General features: G+C 39.7%; 1 protein-coding gene across 1 annotated transcript; it reads right to left on the bottom strand.

The window, feature by feature from the left end:
• Positions 1–11,485: 11,485 nt before the first annotated feature.
• On the bottom strand, positions 11,486–11,875 carry LOC132560436 (uncharacterized protein DDB_G0271670-like; the record flags this gene model as incomplete). The annotated part of the gene is made up of 1 exon (XM_060225101.1): positions 11,486–11,875. A coding segment is annotated over one exon (390 nt), but the record flags the coding sequence as incomplete, so codon positions are not given.
• Positions 11,876–13,090: the final 1,215 nt, after the last annotated feature.

Here is a 13,090-nt window from a genome sequence, read left to right as displayed (position 1 = left end):
AGAAATTTAAACTCATTATCTAGCATGTCGTGCACTTATCTAAACGTACCTGGTGATAGAGACTTGTTACTCTGTTTTATTAAAGCCAATTTTTATCAATTTATCGATCTCATTCATAAAAGAAACACGTCACTAAATCCTGATTACAGCAGTGAAAAATAGTAATAACATTTTGTCGTTTTAGCTCTTCAAACTTTAGAATCAAAATCAAATGTCTGGTAAATGCTTGGTGTTTATAGATCCATCAAAGAATCTAGAAATAAAAATTAGCGTTTATCCCTTCAAATTAATGACGATCCAAAATTGGCGTTTTAGGTCTGCATAGAAATAGCACGTGTTGGGGAGGAAAACACATCGTCTAAAGCAAAATGTTCTTTCATGGAAAGGCAAAAATAGGATATGATATATACCACCAAAATTATTAAAATTAATAAATATATCAATTGTAATGACAGTATTTCGGTAACTTAAATACACATGTGTAAAATTTCAAAAAGTATCAAAGGAATGTGAGTTCATCACTTTCCTTTACCATTATTAAAATACATTTTGAACTAAACAAACGGTACAAACACTGTATCAAACTTTCCCGATGTCTGAAACGGTAAATTGGATCTTAATTGCATTTTCATTTTCACATTTGCTTCCTTCCATCAGAAATGAAATATAAATCGACTTTCGTTCGTTCCGTACGCCCTTAACTTGCTTCTACAGCAGTTATATTTTAGCTTTTTGACATTGTCAATATTCCAAGTGATATCATTTCTGCCGCCATCTAATTATCTAATTTTCTAATTAACTTGGCATGAATCTTAATTAAGTAAGACTTTTTGTGTAAAGAAGGCCAGTTTTCTTTACGGAAAGACTTGTTAGCGATGATTTAGGTGGAAATGTGCGTGATCCATCGAAATCATGTTTTGAAATAATGTATTAAGATATTTTCGTATTTTCATCAAAGGAAATGAATTTATATCACGTCTTTATGACGTGAAGTTAACATTCATTATTATTTTTGGCACTTAACAATATTACATTTCTTTCATGAGTGAGTTATGAACGTTCTCGTTAGAATTGATATTATCACACTGTGTGGTGTACGCCAGGACGTCCGTTTCAGTCCGCAGTTATTTTTTTGTAAAAAAAAAAAGACTTTTTTTAGAAGAGAGGTCGATATATTTAAATGCTTTATGTAAAACATAAGAGTTTTTGATACAAAAGGCTGCACCAACAGGCACGGCATATGAATTAAATGGCATACTACCAAATTAGTTCAAGCAACTGTTTTCTTTTCAACAAAAAATTAATAGTTCCTTTTCAGTCCTATTACATGACTAATAAGTTTATCCCACCACCCGAAATGCCAATTGTTGCTTTTGTCTGAAGAGGAATTATATTAATTTTCTTTTCTGACTCTTTTGATTTGAAACCCTAAAATTCTTTATATGAAATTGGAGTAAGTTGTCTCTTCGGCTTAGAACCCGTCTTTTTATAATAATCTAATTGAATTTGACATAAAAGCATGTCTCGTAAATCTTATCATTGTCATGATTAAAGAAATACAAGGGAAAAATAATTCAATTAAACTTTGAATATCACGAAACAGTTAATCTAAATAAACTGTATTTCGGGGTTGATAAAAGGAAGTGTACCATTGTGCGATATCTCTATGGTTTTGCATAATTTTGATTTTTTACAAAATAAATCTATCCTTATTTACTTCCCTATTTTCATTAATTTATTTTTATTTATTTCTCGTGTAAAATTTGCTTTTTTCATGATATGAACACATGGGATATATTGTCAATAAGATTGTTTAAAAAAAGTGTTTAAAACAAATTATTATCATGTTTCAAGTGCCCCTTTGGGGCCCCAGTTGAATTTGGATCACCAGTATGTGGAACTCTCCTATATTTACGTCATACACCAGCAACTTAATGACAGATTGAAAAAATAATGAAGGGGTTACACTATTGATTGACTCCCAAACCCGGGTGCATGTCAGTATGCTTGTTAAGAACATCAGGCTAGGGGCCTGAGAGGAGGGTGGGGGAGACTTGGGGCTGAGAGACGGGGGGAGGAGGCTTGGGGCTGAGAGGAGGGTGGGTGGGGGGAGGCTAGGGGCTGAGAGGAGGGTGGGGGAGACTTGGGGCTGAGAGGAGGGTGGGGGAGACTTGGGGCTGAGAGGAGGGTGGGGGGAGGAGGGATGCTAGGGGCTGAGAGGAGGGGGGAGACTTGGGGCTGAGAGGAGGGTGGGGGAGGAGGGAGGCTAGGGGCTGAGAGGAGGGTGGGGGAGACTTGGGGCTGAGAGGAGAGTGGGTGGGAGAGGGAGGCTGAGAGGAGGGTGGGGGAGACTTGGGGCTGAGAGGAGGGTGGGGGGAGGAGAGAGGCTAGAGGCTGAGAGGAGGGTGGGGAGACTTGGGGCTGAGAGGATGGTTGGGGGGAGGAGGGAGGCTAGGGGCTGAAAGGAGGGTGGGGGAGACTTGGGGCTGAGAGGAGGGTGGGGGAAGGAGGGAGGCTAGGGTCTGAGAGGAGGTTGGGGGAGACTTGGGGCTGAGAGGAGGGTGGGGGAGGGAGGCTAGGGGCTGAGAGGAGGGTGGGGGAGACTTGGGGATGAGAGGATAGTGGGTGGGGGGGGAGGGAAGCTGAGAGGAGGGTGGGGGAGACTTGGGGCTGAGAGGAGGGTGTGGGGGGGAAGGAGGGAGGCTAGGGGCTGAGAGGAGGGTAGAGGAGACTTGGAGCTGAGAGGAGGGAGGGGGAGGAGGGAGGCTAGGGGTTGAGTGGAGGATGGGGGGAGGAGGGAGGCTAGGTGATGAGAGGAGAGTGGGGAGGAGGAGGGGGCTAGGGGCTGAGAGGAGGGGGGGAGGAGTGAGGCTAGGGGCTTAGAGAAGGTGGGGGAGACTTGGGGCTGAGAGGAGGGTGGAGGAGGACTGAGGCTAGGGGTTGAAAGGAGGAGGGAGGAGGCTTGGGGCTGAGAGGAGGGTGGGTGGGGGAGGGAAGCTAGGGGCTGAGAGGAAGGTGGGTGGGGAAAGGGAGGCTAGGGCTGAGAGGAGGGTTGGTGGGAGGGGTGGAGGGAGGCTAGGGGCTGAGAGGAGGGTTGGGGGGAGGAGGGAGGCTAGGGGTTGAGAGGATGGTGGGTGGGGGAGGGAGGGAGGCTAGGGGCTGAGAGGAGGGTGGTTGGGGGACAAACCTGTTATATCGCATAAAAATATGCAAATATACTGGCAATACATGTACTATGTTGTAAGTTTTCTGGTTATAAAGGCATGATATTAAAACACCAACGAGTTTATGTAATCTAGTGAATATCAACTTAAAATTTATACTGTCCATACTAAGATGTTCATATTAAATTTTTTGTTTGACTTAAGGCCCTTAACACATCAAATATTTTATTGGTCTTTCAGGCAGTACTGTTTCATATCAAAAGTTATCGTTGTTTATGTCTTAGGTCCAGACAGTCTAACACCGTTACTAAATACAACTCCTTCCTTACAAAGCTACCTTTACTACCATAAAAAGTTCATACATATCTATATTGTGAAACTAACAATTTGATAGTTTGACTTTTGAAACTGTATCATTAATCAGTCTGGCTTAGAAACATAACCGATCGTATCCTTGATTTTTAGAAAACCGTTCCAAGCGAACGACCCGGAAGTAGTTATACTTGTTTCTGTCTAAAACATCTAAAACAAACAATATCATGTTGTAACAGCATTTGACGGATTTAGCCGAGATGTTCAGAGGAGACTCGCAGCAATACCAGAAAAAGATGATCAACGACAAGGGGATTGTGGGATACAACAAATAACTTCAGAAATAATCATGTTTAATAGTTTATTCATAAGAAAACTAATATATTTATTTACAAGGTAACATTTACGTAATATATTGTCTTGATATTTCTTATAACAAAATATAAAGTGAGAAGCAAGAAAATGGCGAAGAAAGAGAAAATCCTATTTTTGCGAATAAACCTGTAGAATTTTTGGTTGTATTTCGATCAATCTTATAAGTATATAGATATTTTACAAACTGTATGTTTACAGAGAAACAAATCACTAAATTTACTTGCAGTAAACGGCACAAACTAACCGTCTCGGAAAACAATGAACAATTTCTTACTGTGTGGCTTCCCACAAGAACTCGAAAATTAACAATCACCGAAAAAGTATCGCTCTGCAGTATCGTTAGGAAATTTCCTATAATATATAGTTCCTACATAAATAAATGGGAAACGAATCAAGTACATGTTCCTTTAATTTATAGTAAAGTCTTTCTCTAAAATTTCATTAATATACATATTTGTCGAATTTTATTCTGTGGTCGTTGTGGTTCAAAGACTCCGCACGTGTCTTACACGTCTGCAAGGTGACATATACAGTGCTGTATAATGGTATGCATGTGTATGTACTCAGATGTGGATACCCCGCTTTGGTTTCTTGAACTGCAATAAAACGAGAAAAAATATATTAATGTTTATTTTTTAATACCATCCTTTACCCGTGTATATAACATATAAAATCGCAGCAAGGAATATTAAATTTTCATTTTTGAACAAGATATATAGGTCCATTCTGACCATCATTTTACCTGTATTCATCGTCTCCATGCCTCTGGCATGTTGTTTCCAAATCCCCAATCTTCGCAGTCGGTATACAACCTAATGTAAGGATTGTCATCTACTTCCTCCTGATATACCACATCTTCTTCATCTTCATTCCTCTTATTCTGATCCAAACTGTGGGTAAATATCTGCTGCTTTTTGGCATTTGTGTCGTTACGTTTGACCTGAATAAGACGTGTAAATCACTTGCAGAAAATGAAAAAATATCTATAGATATACCGATAGCTTGAAAGCCCTTAACTTTTATCTACAATATCATTAACAGATTGACATCCGATTGTGAATTTCAAAACACTGGAAACTTATCGCGGTAATGTTTAATATTCTGAGCAATTTAATAATATACGACTTTTTAAAATTTTTGGCAGCTGTATATATAATAATACCTTTTTCTCCAACAAGAAAGTAACCCACAGGTTCAAGCCACATGATTGCTTTCCCCTAAGAAATCCATATACATCGTCCGGCCATCCATTTACACCAAGAATCTGATATATAAAACAAAAACGAATTGAAAATTATATAATTCAATGTTGTCATATTCGGCCATTGTCAATCAGAAATTTTACAACATGATAGCGGGAAAAAACAAAGAAAAAAATATGTTTCCAGCGAATTTCACGAGACAATTGTGTTTTATGGTTTACATCGGGTTTGTTTATCTATTAAACTTAATTTGAACATTCATGAATTCATGAAGTCTCGTACACCTTACCTGGTTGTTATTGTTGTTATCCATAGCGTAAGTTGTTAATTGTCGTGTAAAAACTGATTTGTTGTTTTATCCTGCGAAAATTCGTGCCGTTGCTTTAGATAGCACCTCTGTTGTGAAGGAAATATGGAACAAAGGACGTTACGTCATAGCATTGTAGCGCGGAGTTATCTCCCTTTATATAGTATTACTTGCAGTAATCGGACTATTTATAATTCCAATGTTATAAATAGTTTATGTTTCTATCGAATTAGGCTGAGATCACGTCATTTCATTTATTAAGAATGTGCCAACCTTGGTTTTCTATGCCAGATTCCACATTCGACTTCTTCGACCATGCAGTTCCAGTCTTCTTTCTGAAACGTTTTGACATTCAGCTTTAAACAGATATGAACTAAAGCGCATGCATTTTATCAGAGCACAAATCAGAAGTTATTAAAACATGATATTAGTATGTACTTAAAAAATGTTCGACCTCTCCACCCTTGAGTTGTTAAGTTAAAATAGTATTTTTATTGGGGAATAAGGCGACATCTAAAATTCACATCATGTCAGTCTTAGGTCTAACTCAGAATCTTGGAACTTTTTAAGTCAGCCAGGAGGTATATATATAGTGGTTGGTACGACGCGGCCAACACCAACATATACATCACTGATAGACTGCAGCACCATTCACAGCAGGAAACGTCTTCTGAAAATAATTGAATAGCCATATATCAGTACTAGCAATAGAACGAGCTCTGAAGACGGAAAATCTGTTACATTGTACCAACTATCCCACCAACACACCAACCCACCAACTATCCCACTAACAATCCCACATACCAACTATTCCAATAACAATCCCACCCACCAACTATCCCGCTAACAATCCCACCCACAAACTTTCCCACCTACAATCCCACCCACCAACTATCCCATCAACTTTCCCACTAATAATCCCACCCACCAACTATCCACCAACAACCAACCCAACATCTTTTCCACTAACAAACCCACCCACCAACTATCCCACCAACAAACCAACCCACCATCTTTCCCACTAACAATCCCACCCACCAGCTATCCCATCAACAAACCAACCCACCAACTATCCCACTAACAATCCCACCCACCAACTATCTCACCAACAATCCCACCCACCAACTATCCCACCAACAAACCAACCCACCAACTATCCGACTAACAATCCCACCCACCAACTATCCCACTAACAAACCAACCCACCAGCTATCCAACTAACAATCCCACCCACCAACTATCCCACTAACAAACCAAACCACCAACTATCCCACTAACTATCCCACCCACCAACTTTCCCACTAATAATCCCACCCACCAACTATCCACCAACAACCAACCCACCATCTTTCCCACTAACAAACCCACCCACCAACTATCCCACCAACAAACCAACCCACCATCTTTCCCACTAACAATCCCACCCACCAGCTATCCCATCAACAAACCAACCCACCAACTATCCCACTAACAATCCCACCTACCAACTATCCCACTAACAATCCCACCCACCAACTATCCACCAACAACTAACCCACCATCTTTCCCACTAACAAACCCACCCACCAACTATCCAACCAACAAACCAACCCACCATCTTTCCCACTAACAATCCCACCCACCAGCTATCCCATCAACAAACCAACCCACCAACTATCCCACTAACAATCCCACCTACCAACTATCCCACTAACAATCCCACCCACCAACTATCCACCAACAACTAACCCACCATCTTTCCCACTAACAAACCCACCCACCAACTATCCAACCAACAAACCAACCCACCATCTTTCCCACTAACAATCCCACCCACCAGCTATCCCATCAAAAAACCAACCCACCAACTATCCCACTAACAATCCCACCCACCAACTATCCGACTAACAATCCCACCCACCAACTATCCCACTAACAAACCAACCCACCAGCTATCCCACTAACAATCCCACCCACCAACTATCCCACTAACAAACCAAACCACCAACTATCCCACTAACTATCCCACCGAACAACTTTCCCACTAATAATCCCACCCACCAACTATACACCAACAACTAACCCACCATCTTTCCCACTAACAAACCCACCCACCAACTATCCCACTAACAAACCAACCCACCATCTTTCCCACTACCAATCCCACCCACCAGCTATCCCATCAACACACCAACCCACCAACTATCCCACTAACAATCCCACCTACCAACTATCCCACTAACAATCCCACCCACCAACTATCCCACCAACAAACCAACCCACCAACTATCCGACTAACAATCCCATCCACCAACTATCCCACTAACAAACCAACCCACCAGCTATCCCACTAACAATCCCACCCACCAACTATCCCACTAACAAACCAAACCACCAACTATCCCACTAACTATCCCACCTACCAACATTCCCACTAACAATCCCACCCACCAGCTATCCCACCAACAATCCAACCCACCAACTATCCCACCACCAACTATCCCACTAACAAACCAACCCACCAACTATCCCACCAATAAACCAACCCACCAACTATCCCACTAACAATCCCACCTACCAACTATTCCACTAACAAACCAACTATCCCACTAACAATCCCACCCACCAACTATCCCACTAACAAACCGACCCACCAACTATCCCACCAACTATCCCACCCACCAACTATCCCACTAACAAACCAACCCACAAACTATCCCACTTACTATCCCACCCACCAACTATCCCACTAACAATCCCACATACCAACTATTCCAATAACAATCCCACCCACCAACTATCCCGCTAACAATCCCACCGAAGAACCAACAAACAACTAACTCACCTACTAACCCAACCAACAATACCACCAACTCACTAATCTACCAACAGCCTTCCATCCAACCAACCAACCAGCTAGCTAACTAGCCCTCGAATCTACAAACTAACCCAACAACCAATCCCACCCACCAACTAACTCCCTAACCTACCTACTTACCAATTATCCAGCTAACCCACTAACCTACCAACCCACCAGCGCACCATCCAACCAACAAACCAACCCACCGACCAACTAACCAGCCTACCAAAGAACCCAGCCACCAACTAACCCACTAACGTACCACCAACCCACCAACCAACCAACCATTCCATCGACCAACTAACCCATATATATACTCAACAAAAAAGAAAGGTCGCATACGATTGATACACTTGCGCAATCGATTCGTAACCGCAGTAGAGACTACAAGGACATTGTTTGGGCGTCGTGTGTCTCCCCAAACAGTCCGCAACAGGTTGATGGCCTACCAATTGAAAGCGCGGCGTCCATACACTGGACCCAATTTGTTGCGACGTCACCGTAATAATCGGCGTAACTGAACCCGTGTTCACCGTCGTTGGGCCTTGCGACAATGGAACAATGTTCTTTTTTCAGATGAGTCCAGGTTTTGTCTGCAACACGGTGACGGAAGGCGCAGAGTGTGGAGGCGACGAGGGGAGCGTTTTGCGAACTGCTGCGTCGCAGAACGGGACCGCTTTGGCGGCGGAAGTGTAATGGTTTCGGGTGGTATTTGTGGGGGGACTCGTACCACGCTTGTTGTGTTAAATGTCAATTTAACCGGCATTCGATATCGGGACGAAATTTTAAGACCAGTGGTTCTGCCATTCTTAAGACGCCATGGCGTTGGCGCCATTTTTCAACAGGATAACGCACAGGTGTTAGATTGGCTATCTAAATCACCTGATTTGTCATCGATTGAGCATGTCTGGGACGTTCTTGGGCGACGCGTGAGAGAACGTCAAAATCAGCCGTCAAACTTGCAGGAGCTAGCCCAAGCCTTGATCGCTGAATGGAACAACATCTCTCCTCGAATTATCCGCCGGTTTACGAGTTCCATGCGACGACGCTGCAATGCTGTTTACTTCGCAAACGGTGGCCATACCCGTTACTAATGGTGTTACCTTTGAAATTGACCCGAACGTCCTTTACAGTCGAATAAAATAACTGAACGCAAAGTTTTATAACGAACCATGACTGCAGTTTTATCAGAATTGATCAATTACTTTATTCGTACATGATTGGTAAGGATTTTTGAAGGGGTTAATTAATTAATCACAGAATAAAGTAGTGTTACCTTGCTTTTTTTGTTCAGTATATAGCAGTAACAGTTTATCTACAGAAGACGATATAAGAAATGTTAATTCACTCAACCGTATATACTGACTTAAATAGATACCCCCCCCCCCTCTCTCTCTCTCTCTCTCTCTCTCTCTCTCTCTCTCTCTGTCTGTCTGTCTGTCTGTCTGTCTGTCTATCTATCGTTCAACATTAAAATTTTACGCGTCTACTACACCACAGTAATTGCAATGTATCTGTATACAGGGGTGTGAATTAATGTAGAGGATAATAGCAAAGTTAGTTCATAAAGTGGTCCCTGAAATAAGTTGCCAAGTTTGCCACCAGTCTTTTCTTGACTTCCGCCACAAAATTTTCCTGCATTTTGATTTCTTGAATGAAATTTTATGTCGAGGAATTCTCGCCCTGGAAACCTTGTCTGGAGCCCAAAAATGATAAAGAAACGAACTGCTTATAGAGGCATGCTGTGCCCTTGTAATCCAGGTTCTGCTAATTGGGACGGTACGATTTAACATAATTTGTGTTACCGATCTTCAACTGTATCTATTTTCAATAAAAGCGTCATGATATTCAATCTCGGTATTACCACACAAGCAAAAGTTTGACTTATTCAAAAGTTCCTTTTAAAGTTTTCCTTTGTAGAATAGATACCTCTTTGCTAACATCCCGTCTGCTTGAACTTTGTGCAGAATTGAAATTTTGTGAAATTTAATTATTGAATTTTTCTTTTTACCATAAATTATCAAAATAATCTTTGAATCTGTTTTTGGCACCTTTGAAAGTTTATCGAATAAAATCTCAAATGATACATTTGATATCAATCGGATGATGCCTTTTGATAAAAATTAATGTTTAAAATGAACTTAAGAGTTTAATAGGAACTGAGCGATAGTATTTCTTTGTAACTGAAGAGTCTAACGTTTGTAAAAGCGACGGGAAAGGTAAAAGATAATAAAAGAAACCGGAATTCACCAATTAATATCCTGATTTGATCTTTGATCATGAATGGAGTGGCAAATTAGGAGTTCATCTCGGACGAAAAATAGCTTATCGTTAGAAGTGATATCTTTCAAATACAATAACAGATTTTGACATTATAAAATGTATTTATTTAAAATTATTAAACGTTGAATCAAGCTATTGTATGTGAAAATGTATCTTTTTTTCAAAATATTGATTTAATTGATTTCATTGATGAAATGGAGTCCTGTCCTTTAAAAGTTTTATATTCGTAGTTATAAATGTTTATTCAAATAAAAGATGCCGTTATCGTATAAAAATAGTTAATGATTTTATTTATTAATCATTTATTTATTGCTGTCACGCCATGATTTGAGACACGTAAACAATCTATGAAAATAGGGCCAATCTTCATTAGACAATGCCTCCGTTCATAGAAACACGGCTAAGTCATTGGATAAGTCGAATATTTCATTTGGTCTCGTCGACCTCGACTTATCCTTGTTTTACTCTAAATCTATAACTAATATTGGCTGTTCTGACATGTGACGAATACGTGTTCTAAGTAGCAAGTTTGGTATGTTTGATGCTGTAAAGTTCAAGGTTTGATATACATTATTTACGAGATCTTGCGTTTTTGAAACAAAATGGAATGTTACATAATGCATCATTCATGGTGTCCTATAAAATATTCAGACTGGTAAAAACATCTGAAATTTGAAAAAAACAGACCAACAAAGTGCAAATTGTATATATTTATAAGGAAGAAATACAAAAGAAATGGTAAGCATGATTTAGATTTTCAAAAACTTTCCATTTCTTAATAATCGTATGATGTATGTTACTTTACAATGTCTGTGCCATGAGCTTGTCCCGTGAGGTGGTATTGTTTCTTTGCTGTTGGCAGGTTGTAGAAGTAAAGTGTAAGTGTCCAGTGTTGTCGGTGTCTGTATAAGGTACGGTGAGGAATGACTAGGAATTTGTCGTATCATCATCATCATCATCATCATCATCAAAAACATCAACAACAACTACTTCTACTACCACTACTACTATTACTACTACTACTACTACTACTACCACTACTACTACTACTACCACTACTATTACTACTACTACAGCTACTACTACTACTACTACTACTACTACTACTACTACTACTACTACTACTACTACTACTACTACTACTACTACTACTACTACTACTACTACTACTACTACTACTACTACTACTACTACTACTACTACTACTACTACTACTACTACTACTACTACTACTACTACTACTACTACTACTACTACTTCTACTACTACTACTACTACTTCTACTACTACTACTACTACTACTACTACTACTACTACTACTACTACTACTACTACTACTACTACTACTACTACTACTACTACTACTACTACTACTACTACTACTACTACTACTACTACTACTACTACTACTACTACTACTACTACTACTACTACTACTACTACTACTACTACTACTACTACTACTACTACTACTACTACTACTACTACTACTACTACTACTACTACTACTACTACTACTACTACTACTACTACTACTACTACTACTACTACTACTACTACTACTACTACTACTACTACTACTACTACTACTACTACTACTACTACTACTACTACTACTACTACTACTACTACTACTACTACTACTACACTACTACTACTACTACTACTACTACTACTACTACTACTACTACTACTACTACTACTACTACTACTACTACTACTACTACTACTACTACTACTACTACTACTACTACTACTACTACTACTACTACTACACTACTACTACCACTACCACTACTACTACTACACTACTACTACACTACTACACTACTACTACTACTACTACTACTACTACCACTACTACTACTACTACTACTACTACTACTACTACTACTACTACTACTACTACTACTACTACTACTACTACTACTACTACTACTACTACTACTACTACTACTACTACTACTACTACTACTACTACTACTACTACTACTACTACTACTACTACTACTACTACTACTACTACTACTACTACTACTACTACTACTACTACTACTACTACTACTACTACTACTACTACTACTACTACTACTACTACTACTACTACTACTACTACTACTACTACTACTACTACTACTACTACTACTACTACTACTACTACTACTACTACTACTACTACTACTACTACTACTACTACTACTACTACTACTACTACTACTACTACTACTACTACTACTACTACTACTACTACTACTACTACTACTACTACTACTACTACTACTACTACTCCTACTACTACTACTACACTACTACTACTACTACTACTACTACTACTACTACTACTACTACTACTACTACTACTACTACTACTACTACTACTACTACTACTACTACTACTACTACTACTACTACTACTACTACTACTACTACTACTACTACTACTACTACTACTACTACTACTACCACTACTACTACTACTACTACTACTACTACTACTACTACTACTACTACTACTACTACTACTACTACTACTACTACTACTACTACTACTACTACTACTACTACTACAGCTTCTACTATACTACTACTACTACTACTACTACTACTA

The sequence above is a fragment of the Ylistrum balloti genome, unplaced genomic scaffold (genome assembly GCF_031769215.1).
Source record: "Ylistrum balloti isolate Yb309-2 unplaced genomic scaffold, AGI_CSIRO_Ybal_v1 Utg371060, whole genome shotgun sequence".
In the NCBI taxonomy this organism is placed as follows: domain Eukaryota; kingdom Metazoa; phylum Mollusca; class Bivalvia; order Pectinida; family Pectinidae; genus Ylistrum; species Ylistrum balloti.
This window is presented reverse-complemented; position numbering and strand designations above follow the sequence as displayed.